We start from the raw sequence: 22867 nt of genomic DNA, 5'->3' as shown, positions 1-22867 counted from the left end.
TGTTCATGTGTGGATTAAAACAGGAACAAATAAGTTTTACTTCCATGTACAAGCAGCCTGTTGATGTGCCAGCTCCTGTTTAAAGGATAACTACTCAGAGCAGGGAGCCTGGTTTGGAGCATGCATTAACATCTTTGAGCAGGTGAGAAGTCATTTGGAAATGGAAAAAAGACTCCTTGACATCTTGCTTAACTTCCTCCTCTCTTATTGATAATGTCTTCTTAACCAGGGTACATTTTAACCTGAGCTTCCCAGCAGAAACATGGATATAGTGGCTCAAAAATGGTTTAACAGACAATGCTCCAACTGCCACTATCTTCAAAGAGGTCTTCTGCACATTGTGACCAGATGGTAGACATGGGACATCTAAATGGCAACCTTGATGGAAAAGGTAGTGTCTTACACTCTCTACCCATTCTCAGGTGGAATAACAAAGCAGACAACATCAAAATGCTTATGCATAAAGTTATCAGTGCAATCATGAGAAGAAGAAGGAGTGTTCCTCTAAGCTTCACCAGAATAATATGGACAGTTACCTTGCCTTGCTCCCTGCCCTTCATCAATAATAATGGTATATAGTTGTTGCCTACAGTTTGGCAGAGGTAAGATATGAGTCTAAGATTTCAACTACACCAATCTCCCATAAGCTGGATGAGGTGACCAGCTGGAATACTCTGCCACTTGGTGATTGATAGCTGAAGTGTAACCCCGCAAGATCACACTGCCTACTCCCCCCAGCACCCCAATTCCCCACGCCCCCCCCCGACCTTCCACACCCAGACACAGCAATCTGAAATACTGTAATTGTCTATTCCATTGATCAAACAAGTAGACTGAACATAGACTCAATGCAAGGAGCAGCTCACTCCTATGTTACATTTCATTTATGGGCGGCACGGTGGCACAGTGGTTAGCACTGCTGCCTCGCAGCGCCAGAGATCCGGGTTCAATTCCCGCCTCAGGCGACTGACTGTGTGGAGTTTGCACGTTCTCCCCGTGTCTGCGTGGGTTTCCTCCGGGTGCTCCGGTTTCCTCCCACAGTCCCTGCTAGAGGATGCAGGTGGGTTGGTCCAGGAAAACAATGCATCCCCACCATTACAGACACAACACATTTGTGATATGTTGCATCTGTCAGAAGTCAAGTAGAGGCCACTGAATAAATTAGACTCGCACTCAGCAGTATATCTCTACAATCTGTTTTCATAGATCAACTGGTCAGGTCTTTCTTCTTTCCTCAAAGACGGAATCTTGCCCAGATGCAGTTCCATAGGCTCTGGCAAACCTTTGATGCCCTGTTTAAGTGACCAGTTTATAAGTGTGAGTCTAAATACAGCTAACCTACAGTGGACACGTCACTGCCTGATCATATCTCACCTGACTTGACATTCAAATATACATCATTTACACAAGTGGTTCTTGGATAATGACCAAAGTGGGAGCACATTTCTAGACCTAGGGATTGAACTTATGACAACTTAGGGACAGCAGTAGACCATTCAGCATCTGAGCCTGTTCCATCATTTGATTAGATCCTGATTTGTTTCTTAACTCCTCTTATCCCCCAGGTATGGGAACCCTTTTCATTATTACCCACCAAAAGTCTATCTGGAAAAATAGTTTGATTTGCATAACTTAGTGTCCTGATAACTGTGCATTCACCCGTTAATACATCAGGGGCATATTTTTAATTTGGTACTCTGTCAGTAAATTATCTGAGCTTCAGCATCCTGAAAAAGTGAGTTTTAAATACCTGTGTCCAGTAAGAGTCTCACAACAGGAAAATTGGAGTGGGAGACACTGTAATGGAGTGCGGTGTTCTGATTTTCATCTGCCACATTTACAACGAAGTGAAGGAGATCTGGTGACATCTCTTGGAGTTCTAGGAGAAAGTCTTGAACAGTCTCAGGAGCTGCGGATTTCTGACTGGAAATCCTGAACCATTCCCACTGAACAGTGTTTAAATTCTGCCTCTGCAGAAACAAAACAGCCATGAAAACATCAACTGCACAACAGGAACCTTTATTTTCTTTGTTATAAGGCATTGAGGATTTTTGTTAAACTGTGATCATTTTCTTTTCCCAAATTTCTTCCCTTTTCTTAAAGCGAGCTTTGTGTTTCAGCAGTATCACTCTGTGACTTCCGGATTTTAAGGTTGTAGCTTAAAGTCAAACTGCAGTGACCCGAATGCATGATGTGAGCTAACGTTTAAGTTCCAAACTGAGGGAGTATCCTGAAATGCCAGCCTTTATCCTGAATGTAAACCACAGTCCTGCCTGTCCACTGAAGTGATGCAATGTGATTCCATGACCACATTTGAAGAACAACAAGGTATTTTGGTCCTTTGGTCAACACTTCTTCGTAAACGAAAATAAATGAACAGTGTGTTTATCACACTGTTCTTTGTGGGACTGCATTTTGTATAAATTCGACATCATGTTTGTCTATATTACAAATGACTAAACTTTGAAAATATGGTGTTTGGCTTGCTGAGTAAGCGTAAGTTATTTCCATTAGTATTTGGTAAGGTGGTATTAGGGCAGTTAATCTTTAGTTTCCCAGTGAAGGTGATGGTGTGGTAAGTGCCTCAGACCACATTCATGTCTGGATTTTCCTTATCCCAGCAAGTACATTTGGAAGCAAGGGAATGGGAAAATAGGGACGAGTGAAGTCTGATTGGCTCCCAATGCTTTCCAAATGCAGTGAAACCTTTCCAGGGAGGGCAGCAAATGAAGCGTATAAAGGCAGCACTGAGGGGCCCTTTTCCAAAGGTGAAGACAAATTCCCAGTGTTAAAGGACAGCTGTTCGGAGCAGGTCTCCCAGTGGCGGTTAGTTGCCTGCAAAGCTAGACGTGTCATGTCCCAATGAAGGAGCCTTTAGGATGAAAATCCACAACTGAGGCCAAACCTAATGCTGTGGCGAATTGCCCCTCTACATCATGGACCAGTGTGTGGGCCCCTCACCTTTGCAGAAGAGATCCACGAGCACCATTACTCCTCCCAGTCGACCTGCTGGTTGTCCACTCTGACTGAGCTTCTCTTCTTGGGGTCCACTTACATTCTTATTTAAAAGGTACATTCAGAGGGGGCTGCTTCCGAGAATGTTATGATGGCAATGCCATGGCAAACCGATGGGGTGAGAAACCCCATACCCTCAGAAAATTCAACATCAGGATAGAATCAAGTTGTGAAGATTGGAATTACGTATGTGTCAGACAAGACAGCTGCAGCAAGTCCCACTCCTTGAAAGAGAGTACGGAACTAGGTGATTTTTTTTTACCGCAGTCCAGTCATTTACAATTTGTTCTTGTGCTAAACCACAAATTGTCAGATTTATTGAATTATATTTGGGAACCTACCATGTCGTAGTGTTTAAAGACTATATCAGTGGTTGCTAGGCCAAAACCACAAGCACTACACAAACAAACACGCTGTTGATCAGAACAAAAATTACGTTGTTCAATATTTGGTGACACTTTCCTCAGTCCATTGCTGCTTTTACTCAAATTATACACCTTCCTTTTGGGATGTAGTCACAGAGTCATAGAGATGTATCCTATACATCAGCGACTCTACTTTCAATGAGCTAGGAATCTGCACTCCAAGGTCTCTTTGTTCAGCAACACTACCTAAGACCTTATTATTAAGTGTGTAAGTCCTGCTAAGATTTGCTTTCCCAAAATGCAGCCCCTTGCATTTATCTAAATTAAACTCTATCTGCCACTTCTCAGCCCATTGGCCCATCTGATCAAGATCCCATTCTTCACTGGTAACTTTCTTCGCTGTCCACTACACCTTCAATTTTGGTGCCATCTGCAAACTTACTAACTATACCTCTTATGCTCACATCCAAATCATTTATATAAATGAAGAAAAGTAGAGGACCCAGCACCAATCTTTGTGGTACTCCACTGGTCATAGGCCTCGAGTCTGAAAAACAACCCTCCACCACCACCCTCTGTCTTCTACCTTTGAATTAGTTCAGTAACCAAATGGCTAGTTCTCCCTGTATTCCATGAGATCTAACCTTGTTAACCAGTCTCCCATGGGGAACCTTGTCGAACACCTTACTGAAGTCCATATAGATCTCGTCCACCACGCTGCCCTCATCAATCCTCATTGTTATATCTTCAAAAAACTCAATCAAGTTTGTGAGACATAATTTCCCACGCACAAAGCCATGTTGACTATCCATAATCAGTCCTTGCCTTTCCAAATACATGTATATCCTGTCCCTCAGGATTCACCCAACAACCTGCCCACCACCGACGACAGGGATGACTGAGAAGCAATCAGGAACTATGAATATTTTTTCTAGATATTTCACTTCAGGAACTGATGGCATTCAAGATCCTTCAGGGGTCAGTGCAGAGGCTGCAGAGTGAAGCATCTACCTTTTTAGTCTGTATAGGTGAGTACCACAACAACTCATGATCCTTTGATCCACTAAAGTCAGTCCTGCTGAAAAACTTACTGACACTGAAGCTCAACAGTCAACAAAAACACATTGTGCTTCAAACTCTCTCAGTACACTATCAATTCTCGCATTTAAAGTTAAAACAGGAGAAAGTACCATACCACGTCTTTATCATTTGTGACCTCCAGTTCATTGAGGTGATCCTTCAGGTTCAGACAAGCAGAGATGAGGCCCAACTTCAATTTGTGCCTGTTAGAAAAATAAACTAAATTGTAGCAATTACACAAGACTAGGCTCAGGATCTGACAGTGTTGATTAGGTGTGTTGGTCAAAGTTGGATGGACCCAGTAGTCAGGTTCCTACCCTGTTACTCACTGGGTAACGTGCAGGTCAGAGTGTACTATTCACAACCTAGAAGGGGGTCTTTCTTCTTGTAAAGCTTTCTATAATGACAATTATTACAATCAGCCAGTGTCCTGCAGGAGACTCTTTCATACTGGATCACAAAACAGAATTTACAAAAAAAAAATCACTTTTATAAATTCCAATTCGGAGTCAGAAGATTTGATAAGAAATAGGAACAGGAGTAAGCCATTCAGCCCCTCAAGTCTGCTCCGTTATTCAATAAGGTCATGGCTGATCCAACACTCCTAATGTCCACCTTTCCCTAAAACCCTTGATTTCCCAACGGATCAACAATCTATCTATCTCAGCCTTAAACATACACAAGGATTCTACTCCCACAGCTCATTATGTCAAAGATTCACAATCCTCTTAGAGAAGAAATTCCTTCTCATCTCAGTCTTAAATTAGCGCCCCTTTACTCTGAGGCAATGTCTTCTGGTCCTAGACTCCCACCAAGTGGAAACATCCTCTCAGCATTTACCCAGTCAAGCCCCTTAAGAATCCTATATGTTTCACAGACAACATCTCAGATTCTTCTAAATTCCAATGAGTAGAGTCCGAACCTGTTTAACCTTTGACTTCATGTCATCCATGATGCCCTACTTCAATGAACAAGGATAAACAAAAAGAGCACTGTGAAAGTCTCCATTTCCAGGTAGTGTTCTGCGTATTTGAGTTCATTACTGACCCGATCTCTGGCTAGCAGTTTAGCCTCACTGTTATTCAAACCACTGGAGTGAGTGGGACTTAAACCTGTTTCTCCTGGCTCAGAGGTAAGAACACTTCCACTGCACCACAAGAGGCTCTGGCTCAGTGCTAAATCTGAATTTGCAATTAGGAGCAGGTGGCTGTTTTGAGCAGCAATCATCTTCAGAAACAGGCACAACTGCATTTACCATTTCCAGTTTATAAAAACGCCCTGGTTTCAGAAATGCTGAATTACTCAGTCAAAAGTAAACTGGGAAAGGGTAAGTGAGAAATCTGGTGAAGTTTCCAAAGCGTCACATAAGGACCATAACCAAATTTACTAGTCACCCCATTAATGGTCTGGACATTGTATGGTCAGACATGAGCCCCATATTAGCCAAAATGAGATCATAGAGCACATAGTTGAAGCATTTAAACAAGAGCAACCACTTGAGATCTGAACCAGATATTGTATTCTTCACATGTGCCCCCCGAGTGTTGCTCCAATCTTTCAAATAGACAGGCTGGAAACACATTAACAAAATAAGATTGGTGTGAATTGTTCCAATTTATTTTGTTGAGAGCAAGTGTGCATACAGAGTTATGGTTGTTTTAAAAAATACATATTTTCCCCACTCAATGGGCTGGATTCTATGGTATGCTTTCAGCAATGGACGCACATAAAATACAATGGGAGTAGCTAGCCCTCATCCTTCAGATCCATTTTAAAATTGGCAAAAGGCAAAATAAATGACAATTGACATTTTTAACAAGCTCGTGGACCCAACTGTTATGCTCCCAGCACCATTATACAGTTGGTGTGGGCAGGCAGGTGGGAGGGAATGGGCTGTTTTTCTAACCAGACTGGCTAAAAGGCAGCAAGGAAGATGGGTTACATCCTTTAGGGCATGCCCTGTGTGCATGTTATGCATCTCCTCCCTTTTGTCACTTCGGAGCTGGCCATCAATATCTGACTGTCCACTGGGAGCTCTCTACCCCCAACCTGCACCCCAACCCCAGGGTCCCAAGGCCTTCCCTGTCCAAACTCTGGCACTTAGCTGGGTCCAGGCACCATTGCTGGAATGTAATTATAGTCCTAACAGTGCTCACTGTGGAGTTCTGGCACTGTAGAGACTTGCAGGAGCTGCCTACTGGTCTGATTTTCTGGCACTGTCTATGCTGGGAAGGGGCTAAATTCTCACTTACTTAACAGCCCGCAGTGTGTTGTTTCAGCATGTTATTGTATGACGTGTCCCAGCTGACATTTCTTCTGTCAGGACAAACAGTGCGCTCCCTGTACAATTCAGCCCAATGTTTACTTTCTCCTTGAAAGTAAATAATGAGGAGCATGCCTTCTTTAGTTTTGCGGGTTGTTTCACAACTTTTCAGGATTTCAGTGCACACCCTTTTTCTAGCTGACCTGTCACTGTCTAAACTGACTATCTGTACCTGTATTCAGCTTCCAGGTTCTAGCCCTAGTTTTTAAAGACAGAATTTCCAGTTTAAAACCCGACTCCTTCCCATTTGTCTCAATCCTTTATCTTTCTGGCAAGCAGGAGACATTTCACTCTGACTTCTTCCTCTTTCAGTTTGGCTGAGGATGCTAAATGTCTTGATCCTTTTGATGTCCCAGGAACACTAACAGAATTCTTGGTGTTCGGTCTATTAATTACACTCTCTTGCTTTTAATTGTTTTTAGCTATAAGATCGCATCCACTGTTGCAGCAAGCGACATACCTTTTGCTGCAGTGCTGCATAACATTGACATTAGCATTGATTCTTGTTGGCTGAACTTCACCATGCTCTGCTCCCTCTGTGTCCTTGGACATTTCTGCTTTGTTGCCAATATGTTGAGTTTCATTTCCTGTATTGACATAGTCTTTTTCCAAGTCACTGTCTGCACCTTCTGAGGAGTTGGAATCTTCACTTGATGTGCTTTCATAGCTGAAATGTAATATTTGTTAAAAGAACTGGCGGAAATATCCATCATTCAAACATAAAACAAAATTTGAACATGTAACAGATCTCAACTGACTGTAAGATTTCATTTGATGCTCACCCGCCATTTACACCAATAAACTGAAGGTTTTTTTTGGCTGGGAGATTCCTCGATTTGACATTTCCACCTTCCTTTTTCATAATAGATTTAAGGTTTGAAGATTGGAACAGTGCTATAAGTTAAACAAAAGAGAAAGAAGTGCATCTGGTTATGTTTTATGATCATAATGACCATTTCTTTTAGTCTCAAAGAGGAATGTTTGACCTTCATCACTGCTATATATTTCCTGCATAGGAAATTAGTTTTGAAATCCATTGTTTCACAATATGACTGCTATGGTTTGGCATGATCCATGTTTTTAGTCACTGCAAACTCAATAATTGCAAACTAGTTCAGTGAGCAAACAAGTTGGTCGAAAGATTTTCAGTCGAGCAGCATGAGTCCACATAATACTTAATTTCACATGAAATAGTAGCAAGCAACTTGCACACATCTGTGTTCTACTCTCCAGTATCACCCTTCATTCCTCCTCCATTCTCTCTAGCCCTCACCTTACTTCATTTATCACTTTTAGACCCAATCAAATTTGTGATGTGATTGAAGCAGAGAACCTGGCAACATTTAATTAATCAGAAAGTGGGCGAAAGGAAAGGGTTAGAGGGAATTTTGGGAAGCAGACAGCACTATTGCTGAAGAGGAGGACAGTCAACATTGACTGGTGGAGCCGAATGGTCAGTTTCCATTCTGTACTGTCAAGTAATTCGATGCATTTGAGTGGAGACTTGAATCCTGTTGCCTGTGGTGGAAGGTTACAATGCTAATTGATGTAGGATATTGTACCACAAATGTAAATAGCTTGTAATCCTTCTATTTCTCAAAATTATTTTGCCACCTTTTTAATTGGTAAGAACATTGGTTGGTCAAACTTTAATTAAGTACAAGAAATGCATGATGAAAACAGCTGCTTGAAGGTTGCAGGTACAATTACTGGGACAAGGGATAACTTACAAGCAATATAGTATCTTCATTGATGACTCCTTTAGACAGGTAGCCCATGCTTTAAATCACTTTGATATCAGATCTTTGTCTGATTAACCATGTATCATACTCCAGGTTGTTACGTTTAACCAACAGAAACAATAATTAACAAAAATTGTTCAGCTGAAGTGCAATGTTATGATGCTGAACATCCACAGGCATCACTGAGTACCTGGGACTGTTGGGGGAGCAACAATGTGAGAGTAAGAAATCTTTTCATTAAATCAAATCTGCACATCCTTCCGTTAGTTCAACCTCGACAAAATTGCAGAATATGTGTTCAGTAGAAGGTAAATCACTTGAAAAAGTGTGTATGTTAGGCTGAATCTTATCGAGATCTGAATGATGTGGGCTATGGTGAAAAAATCTGCTAGAATTGTGCAAGAAATCTAGTGAAGCCATTCTCAATGGCAGGAGGAACTTGTCACATTTTGTAATTAAGTTTTGTACGTTGAGACAAGATTCTGGCTATAGAGTGGTGAGTTGGCTAATGAAGGGGATTATTGCTTGCTAACGACCTTTTTACTGCATATTACCTCTCATTAACATGCAGCTTTCCTTTTTTACCATCTGCTGCTAACAAACTGACCTGACGAAAGAGCAGTGCTCTGGATGCTTGTGATTTCAAATCAACCTTCTGGACTATAACCTGATGTCATATGACCTTGACTTTGTCCACCCCAGTACCTCCAAATCATGGCTCATAAACGAGATGCTGACAATTTGACATGGGAGTCAGAGCAGGTAGCTGGTGACTTCAGCTCACCACTTGCTTCATAGGACCTCAGCCTACCAGAATGCTCTCGGCATTCGTACCTTGCCTTGTATTGAAGATTGTTATTAGACTGAGACTACAGCTATATTGCTGTGACATTTACTGCAGGCATAAAGCCAGGAAATGTGTCTTGGTTGTCAGCAGTCAAGGCAAGGGGGGAATAGCCATCAACCAAAGGGTTCTGGCACAGGAGGTCAAGGGTAGCCTCCCATACCAGTCCAAGGTTTGGACGCAGTCAGTCAGCCTCTTGGGGTGGTCAGAGACTGGACCGTCTCCTGATAGTGGTGAGGAGCTGAATGCCAGGCAGCCCACCATCCATTTTTACTTTGTCTGCCTTTTATTGTGGGCTACTTTCCTCCTGGAATGAGAGGGAGAAAAGTCTAAGGGAGATGCACAGCTGTCACTATTGGTGCAGGTCCTGAATGAAGGTGCAGATATCATAGAGGGCATGCAGGCTTAGTGGTACTGAAAGTTGGAGTGAGTGAGAGTGAGTGAGGAAGGCGGTTGCAGACAATAGTGAGAGGGATAGACCACAAACCCTGGTGGGAATTGGGTACAATAGCAGGGATAGAGTGAGTGTGAGATATCATAAAGAAGGTGGTGCCACTTATGTTGGCAGAGTGGACAAATAGATACCCACCACATTTAAACTTCACCATTGATATTATACCTTAAGAATGCCATTTTGTCCCCTACACTCACGCTATGGATGCAACTGTGGATCTCCTAAATTTTTCCCCTCCTTTAGATCCCCTCTGATGCTGTTCCACCTACCCACATTCATCTAGCAGTACTCTCTCCACCCCATCACCATCCTTGTCCCTCCCTCTACACATGTCTCAGCTCTCCCCCTCCCTCCAGAATCCCAACCTGCTCAGCCTTTGCTCAAATGATGATCCCTCCACACCACGGATCATCCCAGTGAACCTCCTCTCAACTGCCTCCAGTAAAATGTTGTTATCTTTCCTTAAATAAAGGAACCAAAATGACTCACAGCACTCCAGATGTGGTCTCACCAGCACCTTGAACAGTTGCACAAAGACTTCCCTACTCTTATACTCCAACCCCGTTGAAATAATGGTCAACTTTCCACTAGCCTTCCTGATTACCTGCTATACCTGTGTGGTAGCTTTCTGTTTATGCACAAGTACCCCTTTGCATTGCAGCTTTTTACAGGTTTTCTCCATTTAAATAATATTCTGTTCTTTTTTCTCCTTTCCAAAATGAACAACTTCACATTTTCCCACATATTACTCCATTTGCCAACTTTTCGCCCACTTACTTAACACAGTGTCAGTCAATGAGTGGGACTTTTTATTTAAAACAGCCAATTTTTTTATAATTGCTGTCACCAATCAATTTAAATCAAAGCACCAAACATAACTGAAGAGGCTGTAAGGGCTTATTTTGTTCTGTCTTAATGCATTTGACAACTGGGAAACTATTAGCATACATAACAACAATTATATGTAAAAATCAAATTATCTTTGCACAGTATATTCTTGCAATTAAATACTGGATCAAAAACACATCTCCTTTATAATAAAGTAACTGATTGTCTCATTTGAAAGTGTCAAAATATTTAAAACTTACCTTTCAGAATGTTCTAGAAACTTTAATAGACTTCCCCCAACGGTCACAAACCCTCCAAAGAGGTTTACTTTGTGTTAAGGCTTATAAAAATCGCACCAGCACAGAAAAAGAAATTGTAGGAAGAAATGTATTTTTCCTGGGATCCTCACAATTGTGATCCCCGACTTCAGATTAAACTTGATTGACGTTAAAGGCTAAATTCATCTTTCTTTTACAGACTGTTGAGTCACAGATAAAGGTGCAAATCAAACAAAACTGACAAATGTTTAGTGCAGCTGCAAAAATAAACAAGGGGCCGGCATGGTGGCTCAGTGGTTAACACTGCTGCCTCACAGGGACCTGGATTTGATTCTAGTCTTGGGCAACTGTGTGTGTGGAGTTTATACGTTCTCCTTGGGTTGACATGGGTTTCCTCCCACAGATTAAAGATGTGCAGGTTAGGTGGATTGGCCGTGCCAAATTGCCCCATAGTGTCCAGGGCTCTGTCGGTTGGGTTGATTAACCGTGATAAATGTGGAGCTACAGGGAGGGTTGGGGCTGGGTCTGGGTGGGATGCTCTTCAGACCATCAGTGCAGATTTAATGGGCCAAGTGGCCACTTTTCACACTGTAAGGATTCTACGATAAATGTATCCAACAATGAGCTTATTTAACGTTGTGCACACCCAACCAAATAACATGCGAGCCTTTTAATTTTTGAATCTTCCCCGCTATTAGTTAATTGCCTTTTCAGACAATTTTGTTTTTTATTTTACTTGACTGACAGTACTTTACTCAGACTTTTGCAACAATTCTTGGCTGTTTTGTCTTCTGCCGCCTTTCATTCTGGATGCTGATTTAGCAAATAATGCTGAGACGTTAGGATTGGGCAATTACTCTCAGCTTTCCTGAGCTGTGAGAGCCATATAAATCCCAGCAGTGATTGGTAAACAGGGATTTTTGCTAAAAACAATATCTGCGAGTGGCATACATAATGAGGATCAGGCTCAACTCCGATCCTTCTCCTGGCCAAATAACCCAGTAACCTTCAGCAGCTGGCCAATCATGCTAAATATAAGCAGTTGACTTATGGGATTATTTCAGCAGGTATCCCCATGGACCTAGATCACCTTAAAGAAAGAAAGACAGTGAATAGGAATAACAAAGAATCGTTTTCTTACACAGTTGCCTCTGAAGAATATCTGAATATTAAATGTACCATTATATATTAAGGGAACTCACTTGCTTCACATTCCCTTCTCTGAGAGCTCCCTCCTGATTGGTTAAGTACAGCATTGGTTGAGGGCAATGGTTGAAGAGAGTTCATTAGTTGACTGCTGAGAGACTCAATACTGGAACAAAGTTTCTTAAAGTTCACTGCCAACTCAGGATAATTCTGCTCCAAAAAAGATTGCTGTTTGCACAAAAGTTCCTCAATTTTTTTAATACACTGTTCGGTTTCAGGATTTGTTGAAATTAACTCGGATTTAGGTTGCATGAATGTACCCAAAGTCACATCCTGGGAATCTGAATGTTGACAATTGAATTCTTTCTCACATTCACTGCATTGGCTGCCTGCGATAGTCAAATGTTCTTTATCCCTCTCTATCATATCCTGGCTGTTATTAATAGACCTGCCGTGCTTGCTGCTTAGATTGTCAGAATTGCTCGTTATCTTGTCGCCTCCAACTCGAGTCTGTTTTACTTCTTTGTTCCCTCTGTGAGACGCACTAATTATATCATGAGTGCAGTGCGATGATTGTGCATGCTCAGTCTCGACAGCTTTGCTGCACATCCTGATTGTAACATCTGTTGCTTTGTCACTTGTTTCAACTGTTGCCATAATGTTTGCATCATGGACACTGATACAGTCTGTGTTGACTCCAAGAGTTTGTGTCTCTTTTAATGTTGTGATTGTTACGTTCACAGTACAGTCTCCACAGCCCACTGACCGAGTGAATGGGCGGAGGTCAAGTCTGTCGATGTATTTTCCCTTTGCTTCACTTGGCTTTGGTTCAGGAGCCTCAACGTTGCTTCGTAGATTACTTGTCATATCGGATTCAGGCTGGTCTTGTTGTTCATCTTGCTTTTCCAAATGCATAGCCTGGTCTCCTTGTGGTGTCTTTGGGTAGAGGCTAACCCTGATGTCATCAAGTGTCGCACCTTGGGAGTCAGACTTTCCTTCAGGAGTTCCGCCTTCAAACTGCTTCCCCAATGTGGAGGCAGTAGTTCTTAGTTCATTAATGGCAAGTTTCTTTGGGCTAGCGTGTGCCCCTCGTGCCAAACCCACCTCCGCTTCAGTAACCTGAATGCCCACATCCTTCATTCTGTGCTCATCACCTCCTATGGCAGATGAGGTCTGAAATAATTCATTGTGAGGAATAGGATCAAAGCTCTTGTTTTCACTTACTGCAAAAGTTGAAGCGAATTTATTTCGATAATTCAGGTCAGAAATTCTTTCATGTTTCAAACTGGCATTTGGCATAAATAATTCAGAGGATGGACTTTTACTTAAACATAACACTTGCCCTTCGGAGCCAATTGTTGTTATTGCTGAATGGCCTTGACTTCCTTTATTGATGCACTCCGTTTTGTTGATATTGCCATTGGCTTTTTCTTGTAACTTATAACTTGTATTCCGCACAGTGCTTTGTTGATTTTTTATTTGAATATGAAGCTGTTTATTCTTTTCCTGCAACATAAGTATCTGTTTTTTAAGTTCAGAAATGTTTTTTACTTGCTCCTCCACCTTTTTGGATTTATCTTGGGAAATCCTAAATTGTTCCTGTATCTGAGAGCGCTGTGTTGGTGTCAGCTTCGACTGTGATGTGGCGTCAGCAGTGGTGGAGTTCTCATGGACAGCTATGTCAGCCGATGTACTGAGGACATCACTATCCAGGCACTTCAATTTCTGTTGGAATGAGGAACGGTTTCCTTGCTGTTCTTCCAAACTCAGTTCCTTGAAATCAGTGGGCACGCTGGCTGCCCGAAGAAAAGGAGGTCTCCCCCAACTTGGAAATTTCTCATTCCCTTTCGACCGTGCCCTGGTGTCAGATATTGTCTTTACAGATCTGTAATCGTGCTTGTTGCATTCTGATAATACTGGGTCGATGTTACACGGGGAACGTATGAATACGTTTTGAATGCCAGTCACTTTATATCCATTAGCATTTTCCCAGGAAGGAGGTGCCAACCACCTCTCCCTCTGGTTTCTGCAGGGATGAGATTCAGTCGAGAGGAGCTGTGTAACGGGCATGCTGAAATTTCTTGGCAATGTGTTGCATTTTTGTTGCTTGGCTTTCTTGTGTATTTTAACTTTCCTGATGGTATTTCCTTTCTCTATGTCATCCACATACTTCAGAAAGTCTAGATCCAGGTGGAAACCATAAGGAGTTTCCACGGAATATGGGGATTCATTCTTTCTGTCTGCACTGGTGCACATGCCAGACAACTTGATGTTGGCTTCAAAACATTAAAAAAATTACTATTAAATAATAAGATTTGCATTTTACAAAGCATCCATGTAAATCCAGCTCATTAATTGTATAATCCTAATCAAAGATCTGTTATATGATGCTGACACAGATATAACAATTTGTATCCTCCTTTAAAACCATTTGCTGTTTTTAGAAGTCTAATAAAGTGAATCACACGAGTTAATATTTATTAACACTTCTATTTAATTTACAAGATTCAAATAACTTCAAAAATACATAATTGCCTTTATTGAGAGCTGACATTAAATTAAAATTTGCATTCAAATTTCTCCAAATTGTCACTGTTTTGGATTGTTAGGTTCAAAAGCTCAAGGGGTAGGTCAGTCATTCAAAGCAAGGGAGGGAAATTGACCCCAATCATGTGTAATTACTTCAGGTTTGGATCATCAGAAAGCAATCAGGAACAGAAAACTGCAGGAGTTACATTGCCTTCCCTCGTCAATGTCAACTATTAACTCAGTGCAGAGAGCATGTACATCCAGGAATATAAATCATGGAATGAACAAAATCCAAAAAGCACATTGAAACATCTCTATCAATCTGCCCTATCATACAACTGTACCTTATGTGTCTAAATTATCTCAGCCTAGGTCCTGCTTAGACATACCAGAACCTAAACTTCTGTTGTGGTTCTATCAGCTTTGCACAATAATGGTGTAGAGTTATATTTATGCTGTTTCTCCAGGGACCTGTCCTTCTACCACTGAACTTATGGCTGAACAAAAAGTGTGTTGATGGCTGGTGTCAGGCAGTAAATATAGTTGAGAACCAAGCTGAGTACAGAAGGTACAGCAGGGAATTGTAATAGTAACAATGAGAATCAGAGATAGATCTTGCAAAAAGCCCAACGTAAAAGGAACTCCTAAAGTCTTCTATATTCACACTAATAGTGAAAAAGGTGATAAAAAGAGCAAGGATAATTCGGGACCAAAAACAATACTTACACTTAAGGGAAGAGGCATGAGTGAGTTGTTAAATTATTACTATACATCTGCCTTTGCCTGTGAGGCAGGTATTGACACCATGACATTGATAGAGGAGGAAATTCTCCAGAGCTGTCTAATAACATCTCAGAGCAAGTGGATTAGGAAATATTTTAAAATTAATCAGGAGATGGTATTGGATAAGCTGTTGAGAAGGCATGGAAATCAGATGAAATGTACCCTCAGTTACAGGTCACAGAATAAAAAGGATGGTAGCAAAGAGGATACAAAATTGGCTGAGAGATGGGAAATAGAGAGTAATGATTAATGGATATTTTTTGGACTGAAAGAGGTTGGTGATGTAGTTTCCCATGGGTCAGTATTGGGGCCCTTACTTTTCCTACACATTAATTACCTGGATTCTGGTTTGAAGGGGATAATGTCAAAGTTTGTGGATGACAGAAAATTTGGGAGAATGGTAAACTGTGAGGAAGACTGTGTAGAATTTCAAAAAACATTGATGGATCAGTTGAGTGAGTGGACAGGTGGCAGATGAAGTTCAATGTGGAGAAGTGTGAGGTGATGCTCTTTTGTGTGAAGAAGATGGAAAGATAGTATAAAATAGGAGGAAGTATTCTATAGGAGCAGAGAAACCTTGTGGATACGTTCATGAGACCTTAAAAGGTGGGAGGAAAATTGGAAGAATTATCAGTAAAACATACAGTATTCTAGGTTTTGTAAATAGGAGCGGAGAATAAAACCAGGAAGGGTAGGCCGGACCTCTATAGGACACTGGTTAGACTCCAGCTGGTTTATTGTTTACAGTGCTGGGCACCACACTTTAGGAAGGATATGAACACAGAGGAAGTGCAGAAGAGGTTTAACAGAAGAATAGAGATTTATTAGAAAAATAATTCCAGAAATGAGACACTTCAGATATGAGGGAGGATTGGAGAAGTTGGGACTGTTTTCCTTGGAAGTAGGTGAGAAGTTTTCAAAATCACCAGGTATCCGGACAGAGTGGACAAGGATCAACTATTCCCACTTGCAAATGACTGAGAACCAGAAGGCACAGTTTCAAAGTGCTCTGCACAAGAAGCAAATGTGAGGTGAGGAGAAAGCTTCTCCACACGAAGAGTACTTAGACCTGGACTGTACTGCCAGGAAGTGTGATGCAGGCAGGTTTAATTGAAGCATTCAAGAGGGCAATTTAGTGACTTATATTGAAACAAGGTGCAAGATTACAGGGAAAAGACTGAACTTAAAATGCTCAGAGAGCCGACACAGGAATGAACTGAATAACCTCCTGCACTATAATCGTTCTGTAATTGAGACAATCCCAACACAAACTCTTTCTTCAATCGATCAGCCATTTCATTTTTGAAGAAATTAACCAATCTAGCATGAACTGTTTCTGCAAAGCATTGTGCTACTACCCATTCCCTCAGATCAGTTTCTATTCAGACATTAGTTAAAGTCGAATTTCTGTGTTGTGCAATTGCACTCTCAGTCCAAGTTAACCGACAAGCTTACACCCATAGTACCTGGTATTCTGAGCGATTTAAAGAGAGTATCATAAGTTGCCTAATCGTCTACCACTTTCTAGGATCTAAACATATCAACGTCCCACATCTGCCTGTGTCGAGCTAACAAATCTGACTGGACGATAGCAATGCTCAGTATCACTGGGTTAGGGTGGGCAGGTGGGAGAGAGGAGACAAAATTCAGAGGATTTCTGTTCCTAAATGCTAACTAATGATGGAAACCAGATTAGTACCCGGAGAGTGTAAGATCTAAATGTAGCTCCAAAAGTTCACATTCACTCTGTTTGGGTTTCTGAAAGAGTATTGACATTCATAGTTCTTCGCCAATCAACTGCATCAGGAGATGAGAAGGAAAAGAAAGAAGTTGGTACCAAAATAAAAGATCCAAGCCATGTTTCCCACCCCCAAATCTGTACAACACTACAGGTGCAGTTACCCACTCAGAGGGCAATGCCCTTGAAACCAATTTCATTAAGAAGTAATGTTCCTACCTGGATGAAGTGTGGATTGAAGTATCTGTGACATTCTATTCCTTTGTTAGTAAACCAAACCACGATAAAGCGATAAATCAAACTGACTGAGCTGCAAACAGAAATGGAAAAATATCATTAAATGCTTAAATTTTACATGTTTAGCTTAAACAAACATTGCTCAATATTTTGTGTACCATCAGTAACAGTACATGTTACTGATTCACTGCACATGTTGCAATTTGCTACTACCTGATACTGCACTGGGCCTTGAGGTACAAAGTCCATTGGTAGCTAAACTGATGAAGCAGTTAGTACACAAAATCAGAAACTTGAGATTTATTGACAAAATTACAATAGATTTCTTTTCAAAAACATTTATGCCAATTTAAAAAAAACATTGACATGAGCAAATCACTGTGGTCATACTTATATTCAGAGTTCCAATTTCAACAAAGTTTGGAGATAACAATGCATGATGTAATTGCCTGTGGGTAGCCAAAGCCAGAAGTTAAGGTGAAAGTCAGTGATGGGGAAACTACTGGATGCAATGCTGAGGGACAACATTAACCTGCACTCAGAAAGGCATGGATTAATCACAGCCAGCATGGTTTTATTAATGGTCACATTTGACAATTTGATTGAATTTTTTAAAGAGGTGACCAGGTGTGCAGATGAGGACATGCATTTGACATAGTCTACTTGGACTTAAGCAAGGTTTGTGATAAGGTCTTGCGTGGGAGAGCGATAGCGAGGGTAAAAACACACAAACTCCAAGGAAACTGGGCTAATTGGATACAGAATTGGCAGTGTCAGGAAGCGGAGGGTGATATCGAGGGGTGTTTTGCAACTGGAAGCCTGTGTCCAGTGGAGTTCCACAGGGATCAGTGCTTGGGGCCTTTGCTGTTTGTGGCATATATAGACGATTTAGAGGGTTGATCAGTAAGTTCATGGATGATACGAAAATTGATGGGGTGGTAAATAGTGAGGAGGGTGACCTTCGATTACATGAGGATATAGACAGACTGGTCAGATAGGCTGATTAATGGCAAATAGAATTCAATCTGGATAAGTGTGAGATTATATACTTGGCAGGTCAAACAAGGCTAGGGAATATATGGTGAAAGGAGGACTCTGTGACATTCTGAGGATCAGAGGGACCTTGGTGTGCATGCCCACTAGTCTCTTAAGATATCAGGACAAGTAGATAATGTCGTTATGAAGACATGTGGGTTATTTGTCTTTATTAGTTGAGACGTAGATTTTAAAATCAAGGAGGTTATACTGAAACTGTATAAATGTTGCTTAGGCCACAGCTACAGTGTTGTGTATAGTTCAGGAATCCACATTATTGGAGGGATGCGACAGCACTAGACAGGGTGCAGGGGAGATTTACCAGGATGCTGCCTGGGCTGGAGAGTTTTAGTTATGAAGAGAGATTGGACAGACTCGAGTTGCTTTCCTTACAGCAGAGGAGATTGAGAGGGGGCATGACTGAGATGTATAAAACCAACAGGGGCATTGACAGGGTAAATAGGAAGATATTTCCTAGTTGGAAGAGGGATCAATAACCAGGAGATTTCGATTTAAGGTAAGGGGCAAAAGGTTTAGAGGGGATATGAAGAAAAGCTTCTTCATCCAGAGAGTGGAGGGAATCAGGTACTCCCTGCCTGTAAGGGTAGTAGAGGCAGAAACCCTCATAATATTTAAGACATATTTAGTTGTGCCCTTGTGATGACAGGACAATAAAGGCTATAGGACAAGTGCTGGAAAATGGGAGAAGAGTAGTGGTTGTTTTTGATTGACACAGACTTAAGTGACTGAAGAGCCTTTTCTGTGCCATATGTTATGGACCAGGCCAGACCCCCCTCAAAACATTTCAAGAAAGTGACCTGGACCCTAACTTTTCTAGTTGCTTTAAGCAGGTGTAGAGTGGATATTACAGCAGTGATACAGCTGGCCCAACCACTATTTTTTTTAAAAAAAACAGAATTTATTTACAAGATTACTGAATGAAACACAAAGAGAACAGATATAGATTAACTTAACTAATCTGAAAGCCCAACAGACAATACTAATTTAATGATGCTGTTCCAAATACCTGCAACAATCCCCATAAACAACCCTTGATAAAAAAGGTAAAATCAAATACAGGGTCTTACAGGACAGAGAGAGCTGGCAGCATGGAACATCCTTGTCCATGTAGCTTTTTTTGGATTTGAAACTAACAACTGTCCAGCAGCTCTGAACAGCCAGATTGCTTTAAAAAACCAAATCAGAGAGAAATTGAGCTGGGAGAACTGGCCACTCCCTTCTCATTGAGCAAGTGTTTTTTTTAAACTTGAAAGCTTTGCCTGAGGCAGTATCTGTTAGTTATAATCAAATTGGCCCTAAGGCCTATCCAAGCCAGACTTTTTGGAATCACTGCTTTTACAACCGCTCTGGGAAAAGCAAAACCTAAGGACAACATAACCTTATTAAAAGAGCAGCATCATTACATGACTATGACTACGATTCTATGACTAAATAAAGACATGTTTTGCAAAACATCAAATGAAATCCCTTCCTCCCAATGTGTTCTGCCTGAATATAGGTACTGTACATTGAAATTTGCACATAGCACTATACATTTCTAAATAGTTAATGCCCTAAGACACAATACAGCTTGCTTTGGATTTGTTGAGCAGCTTTGGGGTGTGATGACAACAAAATCCATTTCCTAAATATTCAAAGAAGTGCTTGAAACACAAAGGGACAGTGGGAATATTTGTCCCAGAAAGATCTTAAAGTGTCTGCAAAATATAAATCACATGCACGACCAATGGCAGAAACGTTGCCCCCGTACACAGGAGAGACAGAGTCTGCGAGTTTATGTTCCTCCAATCAGCAACTTTTTCTCCTTGCAGCCCCTCCAATCACAGCTTCCCTATCTTATGTCCTGGCTGTTCCATGAGTAACAGAATCTATGATTGGTGGAGCTATCATGGCAGGAGGAACGGGAACAATGACTGGGGAGCTGTTGTGGTTGGTCCTGCAGCATGAAGGTAGGCTAATTGGGATGTGATGGCCTAGTGGTGTTATTGCTAGACCTTGTAATCTGTGAGACCCAGATAATATTCTGTGGGACTTTGGTTCAAATCCCACTCATAACAGATAGTGGGATTTGAGTTCAATAAAAACTTGGAATTAAAAAAGTCTAGTGGTGACTTTGAAACTATTGTCAAATGTTGAAAAGTCCATCTGATTCAGTGATACCCTTAAGGGAAGGAAACTACTACCTTTATTTGGTCTGGCATACATGTGACTCTAGACCCACAATGTGGTGGAGTCTCAATGCCTTCTGGGTAATTAAGGATGGGTAATGAATGCTGGTGATAACCATTTTCATCCCCATTGTAAACTTGCTAATTGAGTGTTTTGCTCCTGACATTGGGAATCTCCTTACTGCCAATACTACCCCTATTTTCCCAACTTCCCTGCTGATACCCACATTGTTCAGTGGCTGGGAAGTTTCTGTCCTTTGTTCCTGCCTCACAGAGCCTGCTGGACCTGCTGAGTATTCCCAGCACTTTCTGTTTCCATTGCAGATGTCCAGCATACACAGTATATGGCGGTTATCCAGGAACTGTTGTCTTGCCAATGACAGAGTGATAGGAGGCACAGCACTGATGAAGACTTGATCTGATATGGAGGAAAAAATTGCTTGCATGTCAATCCATCAACAATGTGTTTCATGTCAGTGTAGTCTTCATTCTAGTGTTAATGTTTCCGCTGTACCTTGTGGCAGTTTGGCATGGCTAAAGGTTCAAAGGCAAAACTCACTGAAGGAAATGACTGTTTTAACGCTGCATGCACCATGTGAATGGTAGGGATTACGTCTCCGGAAACTACAACAGAAATAATTCACAAGATCTTTTGTATGATGGGGCTTCTGGCTCACCAGCAAAAACATAGATGGAGCCATTAGAGGGAGGACCTGCAGCACACTTTCAAGAGGAAGTCTCACCTCAAATCTGCTGCCTGACTTCCACAGGGAACATGGGCGACAGGTGGAACCACACTCCCTGGACTCACGTGCTGGGAACCCAGGGCAAAGTTAACTCCAGGAGGCCCATGCTCAGAACAGGACAGTGGGGCATGAGGGCAGATCTTTGGGGTTGGGCAAAAGGCCTTCAGGGGAGGGAGTATCCAAGCAAGCAGTGGGGGGGTGAGCCTTGGTAAGTGGATATTTAAATCAAGAAAGGGGGCCACAAGGGAAGTATCCCAGCACCCTCTTTGCTGCAAGGGGTGTAGAGCAGGCCTACCTTGTGGACTTTGGACCCCTCCCTGAACTTGCCAGCCTTAAAATGGCAGCTAGGTGGGCAAAACCTCTTAAGTAGTCAATATGGAATGGGCAGGTCACCTGGCCTCTGTGGAATCTCTGATTGGTCAGAGGCTAGTGGTTAAGTGTGGAAGCGCCATCTGGTGGACGTTTGAGGCCTTGCGGCCTCTACTCCAGCAGCAAGGGCTCATACATTTCAGATATATATGAAAATGCAGGAAACTACAACAGGCTTACTGTGGGTGGTGTTTTGTATGTCAGTCTATTTTATTGATAAAACTTATGCTCATTGTTTCTCTCAAATTTGCACATTTCCTCCTTGTTCCTTCCTTGTTGTATTGAAAGTAAGGTGATGTACCATCTCCTACTCAGATGTATTCTTTTCCCAGGAACTCAAAACTGTCCTTTTTTTTTAAGTGTCATCAGTCTTGGTTTCATCCCCAATTTACAGACTCAATGTCTTATGTTTGATTCATCTCATCTTCTCTCCTGGTATTTTGGTGATATCCTATATTCTGGATTTTAGCTCTATTGACAGTGGGAGTTATGGGTCCAGGGAAAAAAAAATTGCAAACCAACTTAAATAAGACTATGTTCATTTCCATGCCTACTTACATATAAATATTACATTTTTTAAACATCACACTCCAAAAGAATTAGGACCATAACCTAACCATGGCTGGCCTTCTACCTCAGCTCCAACGTTCTGCCCTCTTCCCTATCCCTTAATTATCTGAGAAACCAAAAAAAATATTAATCTCAGTCATAAAAATATGAAATGATGGATCATTCATGCCCCTTGGTTCTTCAACATCTCTTGCTCTGCTATCTCTTTTTCACTTGGATCACTATCTGTTGACCAACACTGGAAAGTGCACGTACTGACCTCATGTGAAGTAAGAGCTGGGAGGCCCCCAGTGGTTAAATCATCTGGGATCATTCTTTTTTTTTTAAGATTCACAAATTAAGAAAGGCTGCTTGGGTCTGCTGTCCAAAAAACGGTTCCTATCAGAGGCTCAGAAACATTGAGGAAAGGAAATAAGTTGAACTATGACTGTTTTTTGTCAAACCTGTCACTGGAAACAAATAATTAACTAAAATTAAATACCATGTTGACTAGCAGTGCCTTTGATCAAAGGACTAACCTCTTGGTCAGGGACATAGAGCAGTGACTCTGTAACAACACATTCTTTGTGTTATTGACAGTACTAAACCTACTAACT

General features: G+C 41.5%; 1 protein-coding gene across 3 annotated transcripts in view; it reads right to left on the bottom strand.

Moving 5' to 3' along the window:
- Nucleotides 1-22867, bottom strand: part of LOC122554489 (KN motif and ankyrin repeat domain-containing protein 4-like) — an 82809-nt gene that overhangs the window by 13138 nt on the left and 46804 nt on the right. For 2 of the 3 annotated variants that reach the window (XM_043699598.2, XM_043699595.2), the window contains exons 2-7: nucleotides 17345-17435; nucleotides 12132-14351; nucleotides 7566-7677; nucleotides 7244-7450; nucleotides 4576-4663; nucleotides 1751-1970 (exon numbers count right to left, since the gene is read on the bottom strand). In XM_043699598.2, the coding sequence (XP_043555533.2) occupies nucleotides 1751-1970; nucleotides 4576-4663; nucleotides 7244-7450; nucleotides 7566-7677; nucleotides 12132-14351; nucleotides 17345-17378 (2881 nt within the window). In that variant the 5' untranslated portion in view covers nucleotides 17379-17435. Of the gene's footprint in view, nucleotides 1-1750; nucleotides 1971-4575; nucleotides 4664-7243; nucleotides 7451-7565; nucleotides 7678-12131; nucleotides 14352-17344; nucleotides 17436-20813; nucleotides 20965-22867 lie in introns of those variants that run through there. The other variant, XM_043699596.2, reaches the window with a different exon arrangement.

Source organism: Chiloscyllium plagiosum, unplaced genomic scaffold (assembly GCF_037043375.1).
Source record: "Chiloscyllium plagiosum isolate Xiang-an unplaced genomic scaffold, Cpla_swu_hap1 HiC_scaffold_9, whole genome shotgun sequence".
Classification (NCBI taxonomy): Eukaryota; Metazoa; Chordata; class Chondrichthyes; order Orectolobiformes; family Hemiscylliidae; genus Chiloscyllium; species Chiloscyllium plagiosum.
This window is presented reverse-complemented; position numbering and strand designations above follow the sequence as displayed.